The sequence below is a fragment of the Carcharhinus amblyrhynchos genome, chromosome 6 (assembly GCF_965287045.1).
Source record: "Carcharhinus amblyrhynchos chromosome 6, sCarAmb.v2.hapA, whole genome shotgun sequence".
In the NCBI taxonomy this organism is placed as follows: Eukaryota; Metazoa; Chordata; class Chondrichthyes; order Carcharhiniformes; family Carcharhinidae; genus Carcharhinus; species Carcharhinus amblyrhynchos.
Window position 1 is genome coordinate 121,560,921 of NC_137329.1, and position 22,745 is coordinate 121,583,665.

The 22,745-nt window shown below is 42.7% G+C and overlaps 1 protein-coding gene across 1 annotated transcript in view; it reads left to right on the top strand.

Moving 5' to 3' along the window:
* The window catches only part of cep290 (centrosomal protein 290), a 127,579-nt gene extending 104,834 nt beyond the window's left edge, over nt 1-22,745 (top strand). The window contains exons 44-54 of the mRNA XM_080191336.1: nt 1,711-1,834; nt 4,798-4,932; nt 5,147-5,233; nt 6,976-7,140; nt 8,379-8,501; nt 9,318-9,490; nt 11,185-11,326; nt 13,946-14,019; nt 15,079-15,179; nt 18,301-18,401; nt 22,208-22,745. Of these exons, the coding sequence (XP_080047462.1) occupies nt 1,711-1,834; nt 4,798-4,932; nt 5,147-5,233; nt 6,976-7,140; nt 8,379-8,501; nt 9,318-9,490; nt 11,185-11,326; nt 13,946-14,019; nt 15,079-15,179; nt 18,301-18,401; nt 22,208-22,396 (1,414 nt within the window). The 3' untranslated portion in view covers nt 22,397-22,745. The remainder of the gene's footprint in view (nt 1-1,710; nt 1,835-4,797; nt 4,933-5,146; nt 5,234-6,975; nt 7,141-8,378; nt 8,502-9,317; nt 9,491-11,184; nt 11,327-13,945; nt 14,020-15,078; nt 15,180-18,300; nt 18,402-22,207) is intronic.

The following is a 22,745-nucleotide window of genomic DNA, read 5'->3' on the forward strand; positions in this document are numbered from 1 at the left end:
ATTTTACTCTGAAATAAGGACAGGCAAAATTATTTTATTTCATGGGATGTAGGCATCGCAGGCTTTTATTGCCTATCCCTAATTGCCCTTGAGTTGGTAGTGGTGAGCTGCCTTCTTGAACCTCTGCAGTCCACGTGGTTTAGGCACAGCGCAAAACTGTTAGGAAAAGATTACAAGCGATAGTGAAGGATATATATCCAGTTCACATTGGTGTGAGATTTTGACAGAAACTTGCAGGCGATTGTGTTCACGTGCCTTTTCTGCCTTTATTAGTCTGGGTGCCAATGTTCATGGTTATGAAAAGTGATGTTGAAGGACCCCTGAAGAATTGCTGCAGTGCAACTGATAGATGCTACACACTGCTGCCACTGTGCATCAGATACCGAAGAGTGCTGCTTTTTTCTGGATAGTGTCAAGCTTCTTGAGCTGCACTCATCCATGCAAGTGGAGAGTAAACTATCACACATCTGACATGGGCCATGTAGATAGTGGACAGGCTTTGGAGAGTCAGGAGATGGGTTACGCAACATAGAATTCCCAGCTTTTGACGTGCTCTTGTAACCACAGTATTTGTGTAGCTGATCCAGTTATGTTTCTGATCAATGGTGACCCGCGGATGTCGATGATGGGGGAATTAAACGATGGCAATCCAATTTAAATTGGAGAACTTGTTAGATTCTGCCTTGATGGAAATAATTATTCCCTATCACTTGTGTTCTATGAATGTTACTTGTCATTTATCAGCTCAAGTCTGAATGTTGTCCAGGTCTTTTCAGAGTTTTACTATCTTTAGATGACAGAAGACGGGCTGAATTTATGCAGCCTGTGATAATGGGAACCATGGTGGCTGGTCATATTGCAAGAGAGGCTCAACGTCAGTCTGTCAACAGCTGCAAAATCTTCCCTGATTAAGTTGGAGGACAAATGGGGCTGAGTAGAGATTCCTGCAGACAGCGGCAAGATGGCAGGTTATTAATGAGCCAGACAACACCCTCTGGTGGTGGCTGAGGGATTAAACAGGAATGGCACAGCTTTCCTGTTCCTTCAGAGGGCTGCCCAGCAGTGACCCGCTGAGGTGCAGTCCGTCGTCATCAAGGACTCTGTGTCTCATCAAGGAACCCAGCATTGGGAAGGGGGGAGCCCTTGCCTCTGATCACCCTTATTCACTTAGTCTGAAGTGCTGCCATGATCCTGGGCCTCTGGTCGTGTACACTGCTGTGAGAAGTCTCACAACGCGAGGTTAAAGTCCAACAGGTTTATTTGGTAGTAAACTCACCTGACAAAGGGGCAAACCCTGAAAGCTAGTGGCATTTACTACCAAATAAACTTGTTGGACTTTAACCTGGTGTTGTGAGACTTCTTACTGTGTTTACCCCAGTCCAACGCCAGCATCTCCACATCATGTACGTTACTGCCAGCTGCCACCAACACTCCTGTTGGTACTGGCAGTGTGAGGAGAGGCTGGCAGCTCTCGGTTGGCAGGACTTCAATTGCGGATAGACCCTGCAGGTGACCATTCACTTGATTCCGTCAGGTGTTCTCCCATAAAGTTTGCAGGGATTCCTTACCAGTTCTCCAGCTGAGACCTCGGTCAGCCCAACAGAATCCTGGCTGTAGACTCTGTTTACGTATCTTTGATTCTATCTTAATCAAGGTCCATTTGATGTGAGTAATAACACAACATGGCTTTGATGTCTTTTTAAACCACAGGCAGCAGCAAGCTCTACCACGGGATTCAGTATTGGAAGACTTAACTTTGAAAAATCATTACCTACATGAAAAGCTCCAAGCTTTGGAAAAACAGCTATCGAAAGGCACATTTTCCAGACCATCGGTATGTATTTGTTTTAATGCTTTAGGAACACTGCCAGCACCAGAATCATAGAACATCCAGTAGAGGAGGAAACCAGAGACCCATTGTGCCAATGCCAGTTCTTTGAAAGAGCTATCCGGTTAGTCCCACTCCCCTCAGTGCTTTCACTTTGAGAGAAGATCGGTCATTTGTTATTGTTGTTTATTTTGGTACAACGCTATTCATCTGAAATAGGGCAAGAAGTTGTTATTGAGTGTAACCGAATTACAGAAAGCATAAGCAGAGAATCACCCTATCATTGAGAGGCAGTACAGTGGTTAGCACTGCTGCCTCACAGTGCCAAGGACCCTTGGTGGCATATTGGTCAGTGAGAAAGGTTACCTGGGATTGCAATGGGATCTTAATCAATTGGGCCAGTGGGCTGATGAATGGCAGATGGAGTTGAATTTAGATAAATATGAGGTGATACATTTTGGTTGATTGAATCAAGGCAGGACTTACTCAGTTAATGGTAGGGTGTTGAGAAGAGTTGTAGAACAAAGTGATCTAGGGGTACAGGTTCATAGCTCCTTGAACGTGGAGTCACAGGTGGATAGGGTGGTGAAGAAGGCATTCGGCATGCTTGATTTCATTGGTCAGAACATTGAATACAGGAGATGGGACGTCTTGTTGAAGTTGTACAAGACACTGGAAAGGCCACACTTGGAATACTGTGCACAGTTCTGGTCACCCTATTATAGAAAGGATATTATTAAACTAGAAAGGATACAGAAAAGATTTACTAGGATGCTACCGGGATTTGATAGTTTAAGTTATAAGAAGAGGTTGGATAGACTGGGACATTTTTCCTTGGAGCGCAGGAGACTTGGGGATGACTTTATAGAGGTCTATAAAATAATGAGGGGTATAGATAAGGTCCTTCCACTTAATCTTAGTCAGCATCTTTTCCCAAAGGCAGGGGAGTCTAAAACCAGAGGGCATAGGTTTAAGGTGAGAGGAGAGGGATACAAAAGGGTCCAGTGATCATTTTTTGCACGCAGATGAGTGTCTGGAACAAGCTGCCAGAGGTAGTGATAAAGGCAAGTACAATTTTGTCTTTTAAAAAGCATTTAGACAGTTACATGGGTAAGATGGGTATGAGGGATATGGGCCAAATGCGGGCAATTAGGACTTGTTTAGTGGGAGAAAAGGATGGCATGAACAAGTTGAGTCGAAGGGCCTGTTTCCATCTGTAAACCTTTGTGAATCTATGACCCTGGTTCAATTCCAGCTTTGTGTGACTGTGTGGAGTTTGCACGTTCTCCCCATGTCTGCGTGGGTTTCCTCCGGATGCTCCAATTTCCTCCCACATTCCAAAGATGTGTAGATTAGGCGTATTGGCCATGCTGAATTGCCCCTTAGTGTCCCAAAACGTGTAGATTAGATGGGATGATAAATGTGTGGGATTACGGGAATTGGGCAGGGGAGAGTGCCTGGGTAAGATATTCTGTCAGAAAGTAGGTGCAGACTCGATGGGCTAAATGGCCTCCTCTAGCACTGTGGGGATTCTACGATCAAAAACAACAGAATCACTTTTCTATTGTTTTGACTATATTATTTAAAATGAGATAACACCTGTATTCAGATAATAGAGATGGAATGTTCTTGAAGCTCATTAATCCTTGTCCACTTGCCACTAAACCCTTGGTCCTGATTTGAAATATATAGTGAAGAAAAGTTTCTTAAAACCTCCCATTTGTTTGAACTTGCTTCCGATACAAATAACTTAAGTTTACATTATTGATGTAATGGTTGAACATCATTGAAAAAGTCCTCTTACTGAAGCACAGGAATAGGCAACTTTAACACAGCACTTCATTTTTTAAAAGTCTAAAATGTAGAGAGTGCTTTGACTCAATCGGTTAAAGAAAGTGCAGTCAGTATTTGAATGGGGCTTTTACTGTGTTCATCACATATTCAAAATGTCAAGTGTTGCTGTATTTCTCCATATCATCTTTCATCCGACTGTCTTTCTCTTTCTCTCATATATTGCGTATATTCTGCTTGTACACAATACACATGCTGTCAATGCAGACTTCGGATCCCTGTGCTCAGGTTGTATCTAAAGGACGTACAGCAGCCACTGATGGTGTCCCTGAAATCAGGACTGACAGAAGTGTAAAAATGCAAACCAGTAAGAAATATTTGAAGAAATCACGATTGAGTTTGCGAAAGAGTAATCAGGTTTGTGACGAGCAAGAAAATACATCTTCAAATGGGACTGTCAAAATTGCTGACCAAGGCAGTGAAAACGATGAACATTTCAATGATGATAAGGTGCCTTCAGGTTTGAGACCAGAGGAGGCATGTACTGAAATCCAGGCAGAGGAGCCTTCGGCAGCCTCCACACCTGATCCAGCTGATGGGGGTAATACGAATGGAGATCAGCCCTCCATCGAGAAAAAGACAGAAATGGAGCAGGCAGCTGAAAAGGAGAAAGCGCAGCATGGATCTGACAATGACTTGGGGATTGATATGAAAAAAACAGAAGGAAATGATTCTCCCTCAGATTCACCAAGTGACTCAGAGAGCACAAGTAGCAGGAATGAGTCGGGTATTGCAAAAGAGAGAGACGTGGAACAGACAACGGAGGAAGATCCTGCAGAAGATAAGGGAGGAGTGGAATCAGAGACCCCTGAAAAACTGCTTCAGGTTATCCACCCATGAAATCTAACAGAAAGAATACCCCCCGTCCTGTCCCCACGCAGTACATTCTGTTTTTTTATTTTGCACAGTAGCTAAATTTTTCAAAAGTCTAGAATATTCATAGTGTGTATATCCCTCCAAAGTAAATTCCAATCTTAGTTGCATTTCATTGAAATCCATTCCTCCATTACTTTGCTGTTAGATTTATATCTGGGTTTAGTTTACTTTAGAAGAATCTTCCTATGCAGTAATGTGCTTGGGGGAAGTGATGCTTCTGATGACCTGTTTTGTTACTGTAGACCTCTGGAATTTGTTCTGATGCTTCATCTCAGAAGGAGCAGGAACTTCAGAGAGAAAATCTCAATCTGGCTGCAGATAATGTAGAGCTGCGTTTCCAACTGGAGCAGGCGAATAAAGATTTGCCACGATTAAAGGTAAGCCACGAGTCAGCATGCATACTATTCACAGTAATAAATGTGGGAATCAACTGTGGAGGTTTTATTAATACTCCCCATGTGCATCCACTGAAATTAAGTTAAACTGTTTTTTTACTTGTTGACATGGTATTACCAGAAAGATGATTCATTTTTCTGCTCTATTTGTTTAATCTGCTTTAAGGTGTGTTGTCTGTTTCTCACCTTTTTGCAGGATCAAATCGCTAATTTGCAGGAAATGTATCAACTTCTCAAAAAGGAGAAAGTAGAATTGGAAAGAAAACTTGGCAATATTCGAGGGGTAAGCAAGATGCAGTGCTTTTCAAGCTTGCTATGTGTGTAAATTAGTGAGCGTACACTGTCCTGACAAACCCTCGATGTTAATGATTGGTTAATTCATTTGTTAAAGAGACACAGGTGTTGGCATTGTTTGATTAAGGACGAAGAATGCATTTAAAGAGAGTCAATGGGTAGTGGGGTTGGGAGGTGTGCAAGGGTACTCCTCATGGTTCATTCCTGAGCCTGGCTAAGGTGGCCATTAAGATGTCAAGAAAGCGGGCAATTGAATGGATCGCCTTCCTGTTTGCCCCTCACTTGTGGCTATGTCATGTCCGAAAATTCCCCTCATGTAATCAAAGCCACTTCAAGAGATCATGTGGATGGAGTGTTATTGATATGTTAGTCCACTGGCCTTGCAATTTGCTGCTATCTCTTTACATATTTAAAATGCATTTCCCTTATTCCTCAACCATCTACCAAACTGAAAATAATCTATCATTATACCTGGAAACATTATACAGGAATCTCTGGGCATGTGAAATACACCATTTTACTACAGATCTTGGGTAACATTGTGATCTCTCTTTAAATAATTAGGGGCCATTTCACAATGCAGCATCTCCAGAACATGAGGGGTTTGAGTGTATGATTGGGTGGCATGGTGGCACAGTGGTTAGCACTGCTGCTTCACAGCGCCAGGGACCTGGGTTCAATTCCTGGCTTGGGTCACTGTCTGTGTGGAGTTTGCACATTCTCCCCGTGTCTGCGTGGGTTTCCTCCGGTTTCCTTCCACAGTCCAAAGGTATGCAGGTTAGGTGGATTGGCCATGCTAAATTGCCCCTTAGTATCAGGGGGACTAGCTAGGGTAAATGCATGGGGATATGGGAATAGGACCTGGATGGGATTATAGTCGGTGCAGGCTCAATGGGCCGAATGGCCTCCTTCTACACTGTAGGAATTCTATGGTCATTGATGAAATTTCAGTGTGCTAGAAATGGACTGCTGCATTGCTGAAATGATGCCTTTAAAATAAGTGTCAAAAGTCCAAGCATTATTCCAAGAGCAGGAGATTCTCCCAACATTTAATTAGCATTTGTGAGATCTTGCTGTGCGCAGGTCTGCAGTGATAATGTACATATTACTAAAAATGGAGAGGCGATGGCCTAGTGGTTATACCACTTGACTATTAATCCAGAAACTCAGCTAATATTCTGGGGACCCAGGTTCGAATCCCGCCATGGCAGTTGGTAGAATTTGAATTCAATTTTTAAAAATCTGGAATTAAGAATCTACCAATGACCATGAAACCATTGTTGTAAAAAACAATCTGGTTCATTAATGTCCTTACCTGGTCTGGCCTACATGTGATTCCAGAGCCACAGCAATGTGGTTGACTCTCAACTGCCCCCTGAACAAGGGCAAGTTAGGATGGGCAATAAACACTGGCCAGCCAGCAATGCCCATGTCCCACAAATGAATGAATAAAAAGATTTTGAGACAATTTGAGGAATTGAAGGGGCTGTGTAAGTACGTATTCCTTATTCAAACCATTGTGCAGAGAGCGAAATGATTGCAGTTTAAGTTGTTGAAGATAGTGCTGTAATGTGAGTCTATATCTGTAGAAGTTTCAATTATATGTGCTTGTTTAGTGGCTGATTATTTCTGTCTTGGGAACTTGTTAAATTATTAACAGATGTTCAGTTTTTTTAACTCAATCTCTGACCAATGTAGTCTGTTATTTTATATTAACTCATTGTTTGACAGTCTGGACGCAGCGGCAAGACAGTGCCTGAATTAGAAAAAACGATTGGCTTGATGAAGAAGGTGGTGGAGAGAGTGCAACGAGAGAACGAGGAGCTGAAAAAGGCTCCTGGAGTGGTCGCCAGTGAGAGACTAACCTGTCTTGAAAAGGAAAACGAGAAGCTTAAGGTTTGTGCTAATACCACAAGGTCTTTTTGTTTTCATTTATAAATACACAACATCCTGCCATACTTGTAGAAATAGTTTCCCCAGCGACCCAGGTAGTGGAGTTAAAAATCACCACCAACATTTTTGAGAAGCAAGATGTCTTCCAGTCCAAAGATGTGCAGGTTACATTGATTGGCCATGCTAAATTGTCCCTTAGTGTTAGGGAATTAGCAGGGTAAATATGTGGGGTTACAGCAATAGGGCCTGGGTGAGATTGTGGTCAGTGCAAACTCAATGGGCTGAATGGTCACGTTCTGCTCTGTAAAGATTCTGTGATTTACAATGGACAACTATCATGGCTAGGGCAAAATTAAGACCCGTTGATGTCAAAAGTACATCGTGTAGCAGATTTAAGGAGGCTACAAAGGGACATAGGTAAGTTGTAAATGGGCTAAAATCTGGCAAATCAAGTATAATGTTGGCATATGTGAAATTGTTCATTTTGGCAGGAAAAAGAAGCTTATCTAAATGGTGAGAGATTGCAGAGGGATCTGGATGTCCTACTGCGTGAATCACAAAATGCTAGAACATGGGGTTGAAATTACAATCACATCAGCCATGATCTTATCGAGTCGCGGAGCAGGCTTGAGGGGACAAGTGGCCTACACCTGCACCTAATTTGTTTGTTAACCCTTATCTATCTAATTGTTGTTCATGGGACCTTGCAGAGCTGCATTTCCTAGATTACAATAGTGACAATACTTCAGAAGGTCCTTAATTTAACTGTGAAGGTTTTTGGAACATCCTGAGCTTCTGAAAGGTGCTTTTTAACTGCAAGTTCTTTCTTTTCTTTGAGACTAGGTATCAAAGAGTTGATCTCAAAAGTGGCACACTTTTGGTATTTCTGTAATAGGGCACAGTAAATGAGATGGAGCGATTGATCTAAACTGTTCTGAAATGCAGAATCGGCCTACATTTATTTTCCAATATAACATCAATACTGAACTCAGTTCATTGGCCTCAAAGGATTTTCTACTGAAATAATATATTTGGTGACAGCTATAAAGCATCCCAGGTTTGCTCTCAGTAACTTCCAGACCAGATAATCCAGAATTACAGCTCTGCATGTTTTTGACATCACTGATATAGAAGTGCAGGCCGGGGGATCTAAACTAACATTTCACACAACTATCTAATTTAGCAGGATCAAGACTATCACATCAACAGCAAGCTAAATCTATTGCCTCACTTTGTTTCAGTCAGAACTGGAGAAATTGAAAATGCAGATGGGCGGGCAGCTCAGCTTACGCTACGAGTCCAAAACAAAAGGTGTGGAAAAGATCTTAGCTGAAAATGAGAGATTACGGAAGGAGCTTAAAAAGGTAAAACTATTAGATCAATAGCGAGAGTTGCCTCTCTGTCAGGTTAGTTAGTGTCGCTGTTTTTAACATTAGTGTTTATTCATTTTTTGCGTTCAACACAGAAGGCTGGCACATGGTCCAATTCCAAGATTGGAATCCTCATTATGTTGGGAAAGGGGCCTTGAATGTACATCGGCAATGAGTTCTTCAGTGTTTCCTAACCCTGTAGCTTGGGGAGACACTGCAGTCCACTCAGAACCTCTGACTCTCATCTCAACTCAACTCACCAGTGGAGTGGACTGGGATTTTTCGAAGCACTTTTCTATGGTGAAAACAGAAAATGCTGGAAATAGTCAGCAGATCAGGCAGCACCTATGGAGAGAGAAAGAGTGTTTATTTTCTGTATACTAGGCCCCAAATTAAGATTCTTTGTACTTGCCATTATTGTACAATTATACTGTATTTTGGCAAGTCAAAAATCACACTAGATAATAAAGCCAAAGCTGAATAGAATTGGAAATAAAAGCAGTAAACGCTGGAAACCACACAACAGGTCAGGCTGCACCTATGGAAAGGGAAGCATTTCAGCTCAGTGATCTAAACTGGGAGGTGTTGAAGATGAGCAACTAAAGAGAGGCCGTTGAGCTGTAAAGTTAACTGTTTCTCTCTCCAGAGATGCAGCCTGACTGGGCTGAGTATTTCCAGCATTTTTTGATTTTGACTGTACCACATAATTTCTCTCTTAAACATGTTACAAGTCAACTCTGATGACCCACACACAGCTCACCGCAGATGGAGTTGAGATTTCTTTTTTGCTGAACATTTGTTTTGTGACAGGAAGGTGACTGTGCTGAAAAACTGCGAATTGCTAAGAGCAACATGGAGATTATGAATGAGAAGCTAAGCGTGCAATTGGAAGAGACCAATAAACGATTGGCCTTTGCAGAGAGTAGGGGTCCACAACTTGAGGGTGCAGACAGCAAAAGTTGGAAGTCCATTGTAGTCACAAGGTATCACTTTACTCTCTGATACGTAAAACACAAAAACTTGTTAGGCTGACACAATATTAGTCACTCAGGGTAGATATTAACGTGCTGGGACAAAATGCGAACTTTACTGAGCATTTAATATTGATATTTCGGAGTGATGTATTACCTAGAAAGTTTGGGCACTTTATTTACAGATTTTTTTATCCTTAATTGCTCTGGATAAGGCAGAGTTAGTTAGATTCTTGACTAACAAGAAAGTCAAAAGGTATAAAGGATAGACAGGAAAGGGGATTTGAGACCACACTCTGATCAGCCATAGTCTTATCAAATGACAGAGCAGGTTTGAGGGGCCAAATGGCCTACTCCTGCTTCTAATTCATATGTTTGTATGTTTTTACCTGTTTTTTTTTATTGCCTCTCCCAAGCATTTACATGGCTGGGGTAGGGAGTGTTTTTCTTGTTTATTCTTTCATGGGATGAGGGTAAGGCCAGTATTTATTGCCCCATCCCTCATTGGCCTTTAACTGAGTAGCTTGCTTGGCCATTTCAGAGGGCAGTTAAGAATCAGTTCTCAATGCTATTCTGTAGTCACATGTAGGCCAGACCGGGTAAGGATGGCAGAGTTCCTTCCTTAAACCAGATGGGTTTTTGTAACAATCTACTCATTTTACATTCCAAATGTTATTAATTGAATTTAAATATCACTATCTGCCATGGTTAAGTCACGGGTAGATAGGTTTTTGACAGACAAGGGAATTAAGGGTTATGGGGAGAAAGCGGGAAAGTGGAACTGATCCACTTCAGATCAGCCATGATCTTATTGAATGGCAGGGCAGGCTCGAAGGGCTAGATGGCCTACTCCTGCTCCTATTTCTTATGTTCTCATGGTGGGATTTGAACCCATTTCCCTAGAGCATTAGCCTGGGTCTCTGGTTACTATCCAGTGATATTACCACTAAACCTCATGCATAATGATGCCTAAGACATCACAACCGCGTACATCAGTTGGTTTTTTTCTGTCTGACATTTCTCGTACGTAACAATGAAAGAAATATCAGCAAAATGGAAAAAAACAACAAAGGGTTGGCAGTCAGTGTGATGAGAAATGTGGATTTTGCATATTCACTTATGCAAGACCAGAGGGGTTTGATCTTTGGCGGACTACAGGGTGCTGGGGTCTTTGCAGTTTTCAGGAGAGAGACTTTGGATTGAGGAAGGTTCTTCTGTTTGGCCCAAGACTTTTAAAAAACAATCCTCTAATATTTAAGATGAGGGCGTCTGGAGAAAACAGGAAAGGAGGTGAGGATTTATTTTAACAAAAGAATTTTAGAACAGATTAACCAGTGGAACATTGAATGGAAAACCATGGTTTGGCTGAATCTTGAAAGGCCAAAGAGCCACTAGTTCTAAAACAGAGGGGAGCTGTAGGAGGAATAGGCTGATTGAACCAATGGCTTTCCTCTGTCCCCGGGGAATATTGTGGTTTTCACTTTTAGAGTTAACAGTAGTTATTTAGTTAAAAATGATGCAGTTTTACTTTTGACACATTTCACATGGTCAGCTATTCATTTAATAAGTGAGATTTTTAAAGGTAAACGGCATAGATTAATAAGACAACCTGTTAAAACTGCAATCGTGCCAGATTTAATAGCAATTGGGGAATCGCTTACATTGTTAAAAAGACAAAGAGTAATTCATTCCTTCATGCTTTAAAGAATGTATGAGAGTAAAATAAAGGAGATGGAGACAGACATTACAAAAAAGAATCAAACCCTCATCGATCTTAGACAGCTGCTGAGAGAAACGACTGATAATGAACAAAAATTGGCAAAACAGATAGGAGTCCTGGAGGAACAGGTGAGAGAAGAATTGTGATACCGTTTTCATTCTGTAGTGTGCAAGCACATAGAATCTTACAATATGTAGAGGCCATTTGGTCCATTGTAGCTCTTTGTAAGTGATTCTGCTCCCTGCTTTTTCCTCATAGCCCTGCATTTCCTCCACTTCAAGCATTTATCCAATTCCTTGCCATAACCTACTAATATTAAATTCCTCTCTGTGTTAATCTAATGTCAGTGAACATCTGGGTTCACAAATATAAAGAGTGAATGGACCTTGTTTTTCATGATGCCACATAAGAACATAAGAAATAGGAGCAGGAGTAGGCCATCTAGCCCTTCGAGCCTGCCCCGCCATTCAATAAGATCATGGCTGATCTGTCGTGGCTCAGTTCCACATTCCCACCCTCTCCCCATAACCCTTAATCCCCTCGCTTATCAAAAACCCATCAACCCGCGTCTTAGAAGTATTTAGCGAGGCAGCCTCCACCACTTCAATGGGCAGAGAATTCCAGAGATTCACCGCCCTTTGAGTGAAGAAGTTCTTCCTCAACTCCGTTCTAAACCGCCCCCCCCTTTATCTTGAGGCTGTGCCCCCTAGTCCTACTGTCCTTTCTGAGCGGTAAGAGTCTCTCCACCTCTATCCTATCCATCCCATTCATCAACTTATATGTCTCAATGAGATCTCCCCTCATTCTTCTAAACTCTAACGAGTACAAGCCTAGTTTATTCAGCCTCTCGTCATAGCTCAACTGCCTCAACTCTGGTATCAGCCTGGTAAACCTCCTCTGCACTCCCTCCAAGGCCAACTTATCACACCCTCAGGATGTCACAACAAACTAAAGACTGTGGATTTTTTTTTTGTATTGGATAGACAAGTGTGGCAGCTAAATTGCACACATTAAAGTTCCACAAACAGCAGTTGAATGACTGGATAGTCCATTTATGTTGGTGTTGATTAAGGAAGAAACATTGACCAAATGTTTTAAAGGAAGAACTCCTTTGTTCCATAGCAAATAGTGCTAAGGGATCTTCTATATCTATCTGAGCATAGGTAGAACTGACAAGGCCTTAATGTAACAGCCCATCCAAAAAAAACGTATCCCCAACAATGCAGCACTTCCGTAGTGCTGCACTGTGACCAAAGATGAGCTGGTTAGTTGATTGGCCATGCTAAATTGCCCTTTAATTCCAGGGGGATCAGCGGAGTAAATACCTGGGGTTACAGGTATAAGGTCTGGGTGGATGGGCCAAATAGCCTCCTTGCACTGCAAGGATTCTATAATTCTATGAAAATATCAGTGTAGATTATACGCTGTGTAGTGGTTAAGTACCTCAAGGAGTTCTCTAACATAAATGCAAAACAATAACAACATCGAGTGAAAGTTTCATGTTATTTGCGTTCTGTACGTTTTGTTTTAAATCAGTTAGCTTCTGTACTGTAAAAATGCAAAGAGGACTTCAGTATCAGTGTGTTTAGTGTTCCAGTGAAAACTTCACTGGGTGGAATATCTGTCTGTGGCACCTTTAGCTGTGAGACTATTGATCACATTGTTATCTTTGAAAATTAAAACCCCTGACAGAAAGTCTGATAGCAACAATATGTTCCCCAGACCTTTTATGGCACTAAGTTCCTGTTGAGTGCAAGCTAAGGTTGCTTTCTCATCCTGCTTTAGACTGCATTGCACCTCAATGATTTGAGACATAAAAGATTTCAGATTAAAAAGATTAAGGACTTCATATAGCAGAAAATTATTTGTTTTAACAGTGTTACTGTCAAGTTTGTAATGGCAAATGCTGTCAAGTTCCAGAAATGGTGAGCCAAGAACAATCCCAATGGTCATCCTGCAGTAAGCAAGAGTTAAAATGAATTGTGCACAAGGAATAGCATACCTGTATTCGTGAATATGTGCATTTTGTGTTTACAAAACCTAAACTTCCTTTGTTGCGAATGTGCCTGTTTAAATCTCTCATTATTGTCACAGAGAAGTACTATAACTAGCTGGCCATGGGAAACAGAAAGCCATTCACAATGGTACCACTACGTAGTGGAAGACCTTCATCACCCTGCAGTGCCTCTGTTTTAGAAATTCACAATCCTGACATCATTAAAGAGAAACTCTTTGTTCCAATCTATTTGCTTCCCAAGAGTCAGTATGTTGTAGCTCCCTGAATGAAGGCCCTGTTGACACTCAGCCTTCTGGGGAAAAGCAGTGAATTGTTCCAGCAGGAGAGAGATGAAAATGAGACAGAATTATATGAAAGTTAAAGAATGATCTCCGCAATATTAATTATCAATCTAAATATTTTGTACAGTGTTTTGAATCAGTGTTAATAATGGAAACGTTTGATTTAAAAATTCCACTTGTTCAGGAATTTGCTTCCAGGAAATGAATTGAATCCAGAGTGGAGACTCGAATTAACAATGTCAGTTGTGAAAAGTTAAATGTGATCTGGAATAGCGAGCAGTCTTTTAACAGGCTGGGTCCTGATTCCCGGACATAATTCATGTTCCAGAAAGAAATACTAAAACAAATTGCCAACTGCTTGTTCCCTTAGTTTGAATTAATATTCATAATGTCAGAGTGATGGGACAGGACCATCTTGGTTGATGCAGCATTTTACTTCTTTTCTTCAGATTGAGGTACTTAAGCATTTCCCTGAAGAAGCTAAAACGGAGCCGGGCCTAACCAGAGAGCTCCAGTTACTAAGGTATGAACTGTATTTTGTAAATGGGCAGCTTAACTCAGGACCACAAGCAGTCAAGATTTTAATGCAGCAAATGCACAAATTGTACATGGTGCAAAAATTGATTTCTGTATCCAGCTCCACATCTTTCCAAAAGCTACTTGATCAGTGTCGTTGCTCAAAAGTGGCCTGGGGTCTGGTTCTGGCATTCTGTGATGGGCGAACCTGTTCCTTTCAAGGCCATTGTTGTAAACTACCAATGCTGGTCATTGTAGCCATGTCTACAGAGCCAAATGCTTATAAATCACAGCAATTGGCATTATTAAAAACAGAAATGCTGCAGAAATTCAATGGCTGGAGTTTTGCTGACCCACCCGCCATGTAGAATTGCAGATTCAGAAAATTGGGTGGCATGGTGGCACAGTATTTAGCACTGCTGCCTCAAAGCACCAGGGATCTGGCTTCAATTCCCAGCTTGTGTTACTGTCTGTGTGGGGTTTGCACATTCTTCCTGTGTCTGTGTGGGTTTCCTCCAGCTGCTCCGGTTTCCCCCACAGTCCAAAGTTGTGTAGGTTAGGTGGATTGACCGTGCTAAATTGACCCTTAGCATCAGAGTGATTAGCCAGATAACTGCATGGGGTAATGGGGATAGTGCCTGGGTGGGATTGTGGTCAGTGCAGGATTGATGGGCTGAATGGCCTCCTTCAGCACTTTCGGGTTCTATGATCCATTGACCTCAGGTGGGATTTTCCAGTCTTGGGGCGAGGGTGGCCCCAATGGGCCTGCCAGCGTCAGTGGAGAGAAATAAAATTAATATTTCAAGTCTGCATTGAAATGTTAACTCTTTCTCTCTCTGCAGATGCTGCCAGACCTACTGAGTTTACTCAGCATTTTCTGTTTTATTTCCGATTTCCAGCACCTGCAGTATTTTATTATTTTAAAGGTTATTTCACTCCCATAATTAACATCACTCACAGAAATCAGCAGAAATGTGGGTGTGTGTTAATTGAGATCTTTGAGAACTTAAAATGTAGTCTGTGGCTGCAAATTCTAATTCTATCTTTTCATTTGATGAACTGGAAGATTGACAAATGATCGCTTGGAAAAAGAAAAAGCTGAACTTCTCCGTGAACTCCATGTCTGCAGGAAGGAAACAGGAGCAGAAAACAGCACCAGCAGAAATGGTAACCCTCCCAATACTGTTCTCACCTTCAACATTCAGACTACATGGTGCTGAATATGTGTATCATCAAAGCAGAGTTTCTCAATATTCATTTAACCCTGCATCTATTTAGCACATGTGGAAGATGGTTTCCTAGGATGCACTTGTCAACTTGACTCAACCAAACAAGCCTTGGCGTTAGTGAGCCGGGGCGGCACAGTGGCACAGTGGTTAGCACTGCTGCCTCACAGCACCCGGGACCCGAGCTTGGTCAGTCTGTGTGCAGTTTACACGTTCTCCCTGTGTTTGCATGGGTTTCCTCCGTGTGCTCCAGTTTCCTCCCATAGTCCAAAGATGTGCAGGTTAGGTGGATTGGCCACACTAAATTGCCCCTTAGTGTCAGGGTACTAGCTAGAGTAAATGCATGGGGTTATAGGGATAGGGCCTGGGTGGAATTGTGGTCAGTGCAGACTTGATGGGCTGAATGGCCTCCTCCTGCACTGTAGGATTCTAAGGCCAGATCCCCTGTCGACTGTCACATGTGCATCATGATAAATGATGCCATCTTGGTTGGACTGATCTATCGAGGTGGACTTTCCCTTTGACTCAGGTATTGTGGGGCACTCTTTGAGATTTACAGTAAGGAAATGGGATGGACATTCCTGTCACAGATTCCCTTACCCTAGAAGCTGATTTGAGGATTTTCCTTCCCTGTTACAGTTCAGACATTTAAACACTAGTTCTCTTTCTCAGTGGAGTAACAAACTCACCACAAACCAGCTGTCGGCCTAATCATCAAAAAGGATATTGGCCAAAATTACTGAGTTGTAAGAAAGCAGAAGTGTGATTCTTGCCTGATGGAGAGAGGGGGAGGGAGAACCCCAGCTGATCCAAGAACCTGCCGCTTTAAACCAGAGCTTTTAGAGCTGGGAGCAAGGGCATGAACGCAGTCTCCGTTTCTAACCCTAACCACTCCCCCTCCCCCAGAAAAAACACTAGCATCAGTATCATGGAGTTTTACAGTACAGAAAGAACCCCTTTAGCCCATTGTGTCTGCACCAGCCATCAAACCCCTATCTATTCTAATCCCCTTTTCCAGCCTTGTATGCTGTGACATTTCAAGAGCTCGTCTAAATGCTTCTTAAATGCTGTGAGGGTTCCTGCCTCTACCACCCTTTCAGACAGTGTACTCCAGATTCCCACCACCCTCTGGGTGAAAAAAAACTTTTCCTCAAATCCCGTCTAAATCTCCTGCCTCTTACCTTAAATCTATGCCCCCTGGTTGGCGACTCCGCTGCTAATAGGAAAAGTTCCTACTTTCCCTCTCCACCCCCTCAGCCTTCTCTGTTCTAATGGAAACAACCCCAGCCTAACCAGCCTCTCTACATCGCTAAAACACTCCAGTCCAGGCAGCATCCTGGTGAATCTCCTCCGCATCCTTTCTAGCGTAGTCACATCCTTCCTCTAGGGTGGCCACCAGAACTGCACACGTTATCCTAGCTATAGCCTAACAAGCATTTTATACAGCTCCATCATAATCTCCCTGCTCTTATATTGTATGCCATGGTAGCACAGTGGTTAGCACTGCTGCTTCTCAGCGCCAGGGATCTGGGTTCAATTCCCGGCTTCGGTGACTGTCAGTGTGGAGTTTGCGTTCTCCCCGTGTCTGCATGGGTTTCCTCCAGCTGCTCCAGTTTCCTCCCACATTCTGAAAGATGGGTTGGTTAGGTGGATTGACCCAAACAGGCGCCGGATTGTGATGACTAGGGGAATTTCAGAGTAATTTCATTGCACTGTTAACATAAGCTTCACTTGTGACTAGTAAATAAAGTTTAGCTTTAATAAAGGCAAGTATCCTATATACCTTCTTAACCACCTTATCTGTCTGTCCTGCTGCCTTCAGGGACTTGTGGACATGCACCCCAAGGTTCCCCTGGCCCTCTGTATTACCTAGCCTCTTATCGTTGATTAAAAAACAATTGCTTCTGTTCTGCCCATCTGACCAGCCATCTATACCGTCCTCTAAGGCTTTCATCCTCACTATTTACCGCTACATCATAAAGACACCTGCCAATGTGCCAGAAACACCAACAACTTGTATTTATTTATAGCACATTTAATGTAATAAAACATCCCGAAGTGTTTCACATGAGCGTTATCAAACAACATGATAACACTGCTGCCTCACAGTGCCAGCAAATTGGGTTCAATTCCAAACCAAAAGAGAAAATGCTGGAAAATCTCAGCAGGTCTGGCAGCATCTGTAAGGAGAGGAAAAAGCTGGCATTTTGAGTCCAGATGACCTTGTCAAAGCTGGGAAGCTTTTAGATTCCAGCATCCACAGTAATTTGCTTTTATCCAGGTTCCAATCTTGGGTGACTGTGTGGAGTTTGCACATTCTCCCTGTGTCTGCATGGGTTTTCTCCCTGTGTCTGCATGGGTTTCCTCTGGTTGCTCCAGTTTCCTCCCACAGTCCTGAGATGTGCGGGTTAGGTGGATTAGTCAGGGTAAAATTTCCCCATTAGTCCAAAATTTGTAGGTTAGAGGATTAGCCATGGTAAACACCTTACGGAGATAAAGCAGGGGGGTGGGCCTGGTTAAGATGTTCTTTCAGACAGTCAGTGCAGATTTGATGGACCGAATGGCCTCCTGTACAGTCGAGAATCTATTTTAACACCAAGCCACGTAAGGAGAAATTGAGACAGGTGACCAAAGGAGGTAGATTTTAGGAAGCTCCTTAAAGGAGCAAAGAGAGTTTAGGGAGGGAACTCCAGAGATTAGAACCCTGGCATCTGAAGTTGCATCCACCAATGCTGCAGGGACTAATATCAAAGGTGTTGAAGAAGCCAGAGTTAGAGGAGTACCGCTATTGCTAAGAGTTGTTGCTTTGAGGAACATCTAGAATTACCCATTCACATGAATTTAAGATGCACAGTCTAATCCACGCTCAGATGAAAAAGCTTCATGACCAGTCAGCTGAAACAGACTCCATTTCAATCTGACAGCAACAGAACGGAAGCTATCTTAGAATCGTAACAATCACACCCATAAACAGATCCAATAAGGTTATATCTTTCTGTCATAAAAGTCTTATTTTTCTATGTAAATAGTGATGTAAAGTTAGTTGTGTATTCCTCTTACAGTTTGTGATGATGCATTAGACAGAAAAGACAAACCGATGGGTGAACTTGTGGAATTGCAAACACAACTCAAGGTATCAGATCTGGAGAAGCAACAGTTACAGGTAAGCAGCCTTGCCTTGTTTAGTGAACTCAGCAACACTCTACATCAGGCTGGAACTTTTTAAAACTGGTGTCAGGCTACACAGTGGCTTGTTGTGATCTGGAACGCACTGCCTCAAACGCTGGTGGAAGTAAATTACGTTGGTAACTTTCAAAAGGGAATCTGGTAAATCCTTTTAATAAAGGAAAACAAGTCCGTGCCATTAGAGTAAAGGATCTAATTGGATAGCCCTTTCAAAGAGTCAGCACTGACATGATGGGCCCAATGGTCTCCTTCTGTGCTACATTGTGCATGATTTTCACAAGTGTCCTCTGTGTTCGTATGTGAACGACCAGAAATTAAACCTGAGTTTTGCTTCTCAATGGGTTTTATAACTCAGCGATGCAGTTAGACTCTCTGCACAAATTATTATAAATACCTGATACAACTGAACTGTTTTAAACAGCCCTTCACATACTCATATTCTCAGCAGGACTGCTCCCGTAATGAACATATAAAATTCCTTAAAGCTATTGAGAGATTCGGAATTTTTGTATTTTAGCAAAGCAGCAGAGAATCTGTACCCTCCTGTTAAACAGCAGAATATTTCTGCAGGTCTTTCTGATTGTTATCGAGTCGTTACTGCCAATGATTAGATGAGTAAAATGGCATAAAGCAGAATTCCTTTTTATTGGCAGTTAAGGCAGCATTCAACACACACACTTAGCTGCCCTGAGAATTATGGAAAAAACAATTAGAAGCTCGAATACAAGCAACTTTAACAGTAACCAATATAAGAGTGTGATTCTTCATTCATTCACAAGATAGAGGCATTGTTGGCAAGGCCAATATTCATTGCCCATCCATAATTGCCCTTGTGAGGTTGGCACTGAGTTGTCTTTTTAAACCAGGGTGCAGTCCATATAGTGTAGATATACACCCAAAGCTGTTAGGGAGGATTTTGACCCAGCACAATGTAGGAATGGCTGGTATATTTCCGACTGTGACTGGGAGAGGAAGTCAGAGGTGATGGCATTCCCGTGTACCTGATGCTATTGGTCACAGCTGAAGAGATCAGTCAGAAACCTGTCTGAATGACGTCCAGGGTGTGGGCATCATTGGCAAGGTCCACACTTATTGCTCATACCCCACCACCCTTGAGAAGGCAGTGAACCTCCTGAGTAACTTGCTCATTGAAGTACTGTTGTGGAGTGGAGTCACATACAACAACCCAGGTACAAGCAGCAAATTTATTTCTCTAAAGGACATTATTTGCATTGCCTCTTTTTAATTCCACTCACTTTTAATTCCAGGTGCATTTAATTGATTTAAATTCTCTGGCTGCTGTAGTGGGATTAGAACCCATTTCTCAATCATTAGTCCAGGCCTCTGAACCACTCATTCCTTAACATAATCATTATGTAGCATTCTGCTTTGGAAGGAGAATGTGAGGCAGTTTCAAGAGGACAGCGTGAAGGGACAGGAGTTGATAAAAACAGCCCATCAAACCTCTAAGTGTTTGTTAGCAGAAAACTGGCTACGTCTACTGAATTCTATTGTCCGATTATCTGGCTGGCATCATAACATTGGGTATTACAGCTGGGCTTCTAAACAGAAAACTCACAGTGTTTCTGTCTTCACGGAGGAGGACGTGAATAATTTGCCGGGTGTTAGCGATGGAAAGGTGGTAGGACTGGAGGGTCTTAATGACATTACTGTTACTAGAGAGGCGGTGCTCGACAGACTGGAGGGGCTGATTGTGGACAAGTCCCCAGGACCGGATGGAATGCATCCGAGGGTTCTGAAAGAAATGGCGGAGGTTATAGTGGATGCCTTGGTGGTTATTTTCCAGACATCGCTGGATTCCGGGGAAGTGCCGGAAGATTGGAAAACGGCTAATGTTACGCCGTTGTTTAAGAAGGGTGCCAGGCAAAAGGCAGGGAATTATAGGCCGGTTAGTTTAACGTCTGTGGTAGGTAAAATGTTAGAATCCGTCATTAAGGAGGAAATTGCGAGGCATCTTGAAGGGAATTGCTTGATAGAGCAGACGCAGCACGGTTTCATTAAAGGGAAGTCGTGTCTGACAAATTTACTGGAGTTCTATGAGGATGTGTCTAGGGCGGTGGATAGAGGAGAGCCGGTGGATGTGGTCTTTCTGGATTTTCAGAAGGCGTTTGACAAAGTACCTCATAAGAGGTTATTGCAGAAGGTCAGGGGACTTGGAGTTGGGGGTAAGGTGTTAGCGTGGATAGAGGATTGGTTGTCAAATAGGAGGCAGAGAGTGGGGGTCAACGGGTGCTATTCGGATTGGCGGATGGTGACTAGTGGAGTGCCCCAGGGGTCGGTGCTGGGGCCTCAGCTTTTTACCATTTATATAGATGATCTGGAGGAGGGAACCGAGTGTAGGGTGTCGAAATTTGCGGATGACACCAAGATTGGGGGAACGGCAAATTGTGCGGAGGGTGTGGAGAGTCTGCAGAAGGATCTAGATAGGCTGGGCGAATGGGCCAGGAAATGGCAAATGGAATTTAATGTTGGCAAGTGTGAGGTGGTCCACTTTGGTAGGAAGAATGGTAGGAAGGACTACTACTTACGTGGTGAAAAACTGCAGCAGGCGACGGTGCAGAGGGACCTCGGGGTCCTTGTGCATGAGTCGCAAAAACCCAGCTTGCAGGTGCAGCAGGTGATCAGGAAGGCGAATGGGATGCTGGCCTTCATAGCGAAGGGGATTGAATATAAAAGTAGGGAGGTCTTGCTGCAGCTGTATAGGGCATTGGTGAGGCCGCAGCTGGAGTACTGTGTGCAGTTTTGGGCGCCGCACCTGCGCAAAGATATTCTGGCCTTGGAGGGAGTGCAGAGGAGGTTTACTAGGCTGATACCGGAGTTGAGCTATGAGGAGAGGCTGAATAAACTAGGCTTGTACTCGTTGGAGTTTAGAAGAATGAGGGGAGATCTCATTGAGACGTATAAGATGATGAATGGGATGGATAGGATAGAGGTGGAGAGACTCTTCCCGCTCAAAAAAGACAGTAGGACTAGGGGGCACAGCGTCAGGATAAAGGGGGGGCGTTTTAGAACAGAGTTGAGGAGGAACTTCTTCACTCAAAGGGTGGTGAATCTCTGGAATTCTCTACCCGTTGAAGTGGTGGAGGCTGCCTCGCTAAATATTTTCAAGAAGCGGGTTGATGGGTTTTTGATAAGAGAGGAGATTAAGGGTTATGGGGAGAGGGCCGGAAAGTGGAACTGAGCCACGACAGATCAGCCATGATCTTATTGAATGGCGGGGCAGGCTCGAAGGGCCAGATGGCCTACTCCTGCTCCTATTTCTTATGTTATGTTCTTATTATCACTAGACTATTAATCGAGAAACTCAGCTAATGTCTTGGGTACCCGGGTTTGAATCCCGCCACAGCAGATGGTGGAATTAGAATTCAATAAAAAATACCTAAAATTAAGAAATCTACTGATGACTATGAAAACATTGTCAATTGTTAGAAAAAACCCATCTGGTTCACTAATGTCCTTTAGGGAAGGAAATCTGCCACACTTACCTGGTCTGGACTATATGTGACTCCAGAGCCACAGCAATGTGGTTGACTCTCAATTGCCCTCAAATGGCCCAGCAAGCCAATCAATTCAAGGGCATCTAGGGAGGGGGCAGTAGATGCTGGCCCAGACAGTGATATCCATGTCCCACAAATGAATTTTTAAAAAATTCCAAATGGCAAGAAAATCCAAATTCAATCCCGTTAATAGGTTTTTATTAAAAGTTCCCATACTATTTAAACTTTATTTAAACAATCATCTAATTAACCTCTCGATTTTCAGGAAGAAATAAAGAGTTTGAAAAAAGAGCTCAAGAACTTTGACCCTTCGTTTTTTGAAGAGCTCGAGGACTTGAAATTCAACTACAATCAGGAAGTTAAACGGAACATCCTTCTCGAAGAACAGCTGAAGAAATTAGCGGAACAGTTTGGAGTCCAAGTCACCATCCCAGAAAATGTTTCCACTGATTGAGATGTTAGTCTCACCAGTCAACTTAGACATTGTTACAATTGGTGAATTTGATGATATCTCTTGGGTGCATGTTTCACCGCAATAATTTACAATATTCAGCAGAGCCTCACAGGCTCGCTCCAGCGTTCAGTCAGATCAGAACTGGTCTGTACACCTCCATTTATCCACCTATACTCCATATTCCATTACCCAACAAATATCTGGCAGTTGTAGTCTTGAAAGCTCCTCAATATTCACAGCCTTTTGGGGTCAGAATTCTCGATTTCTACAACACAATTTTGTTTCACTTATTTATCAATCACTGTCTGCACCTCAGTTTAAGGGAGATTAATGTCCACAATGTGTGTTT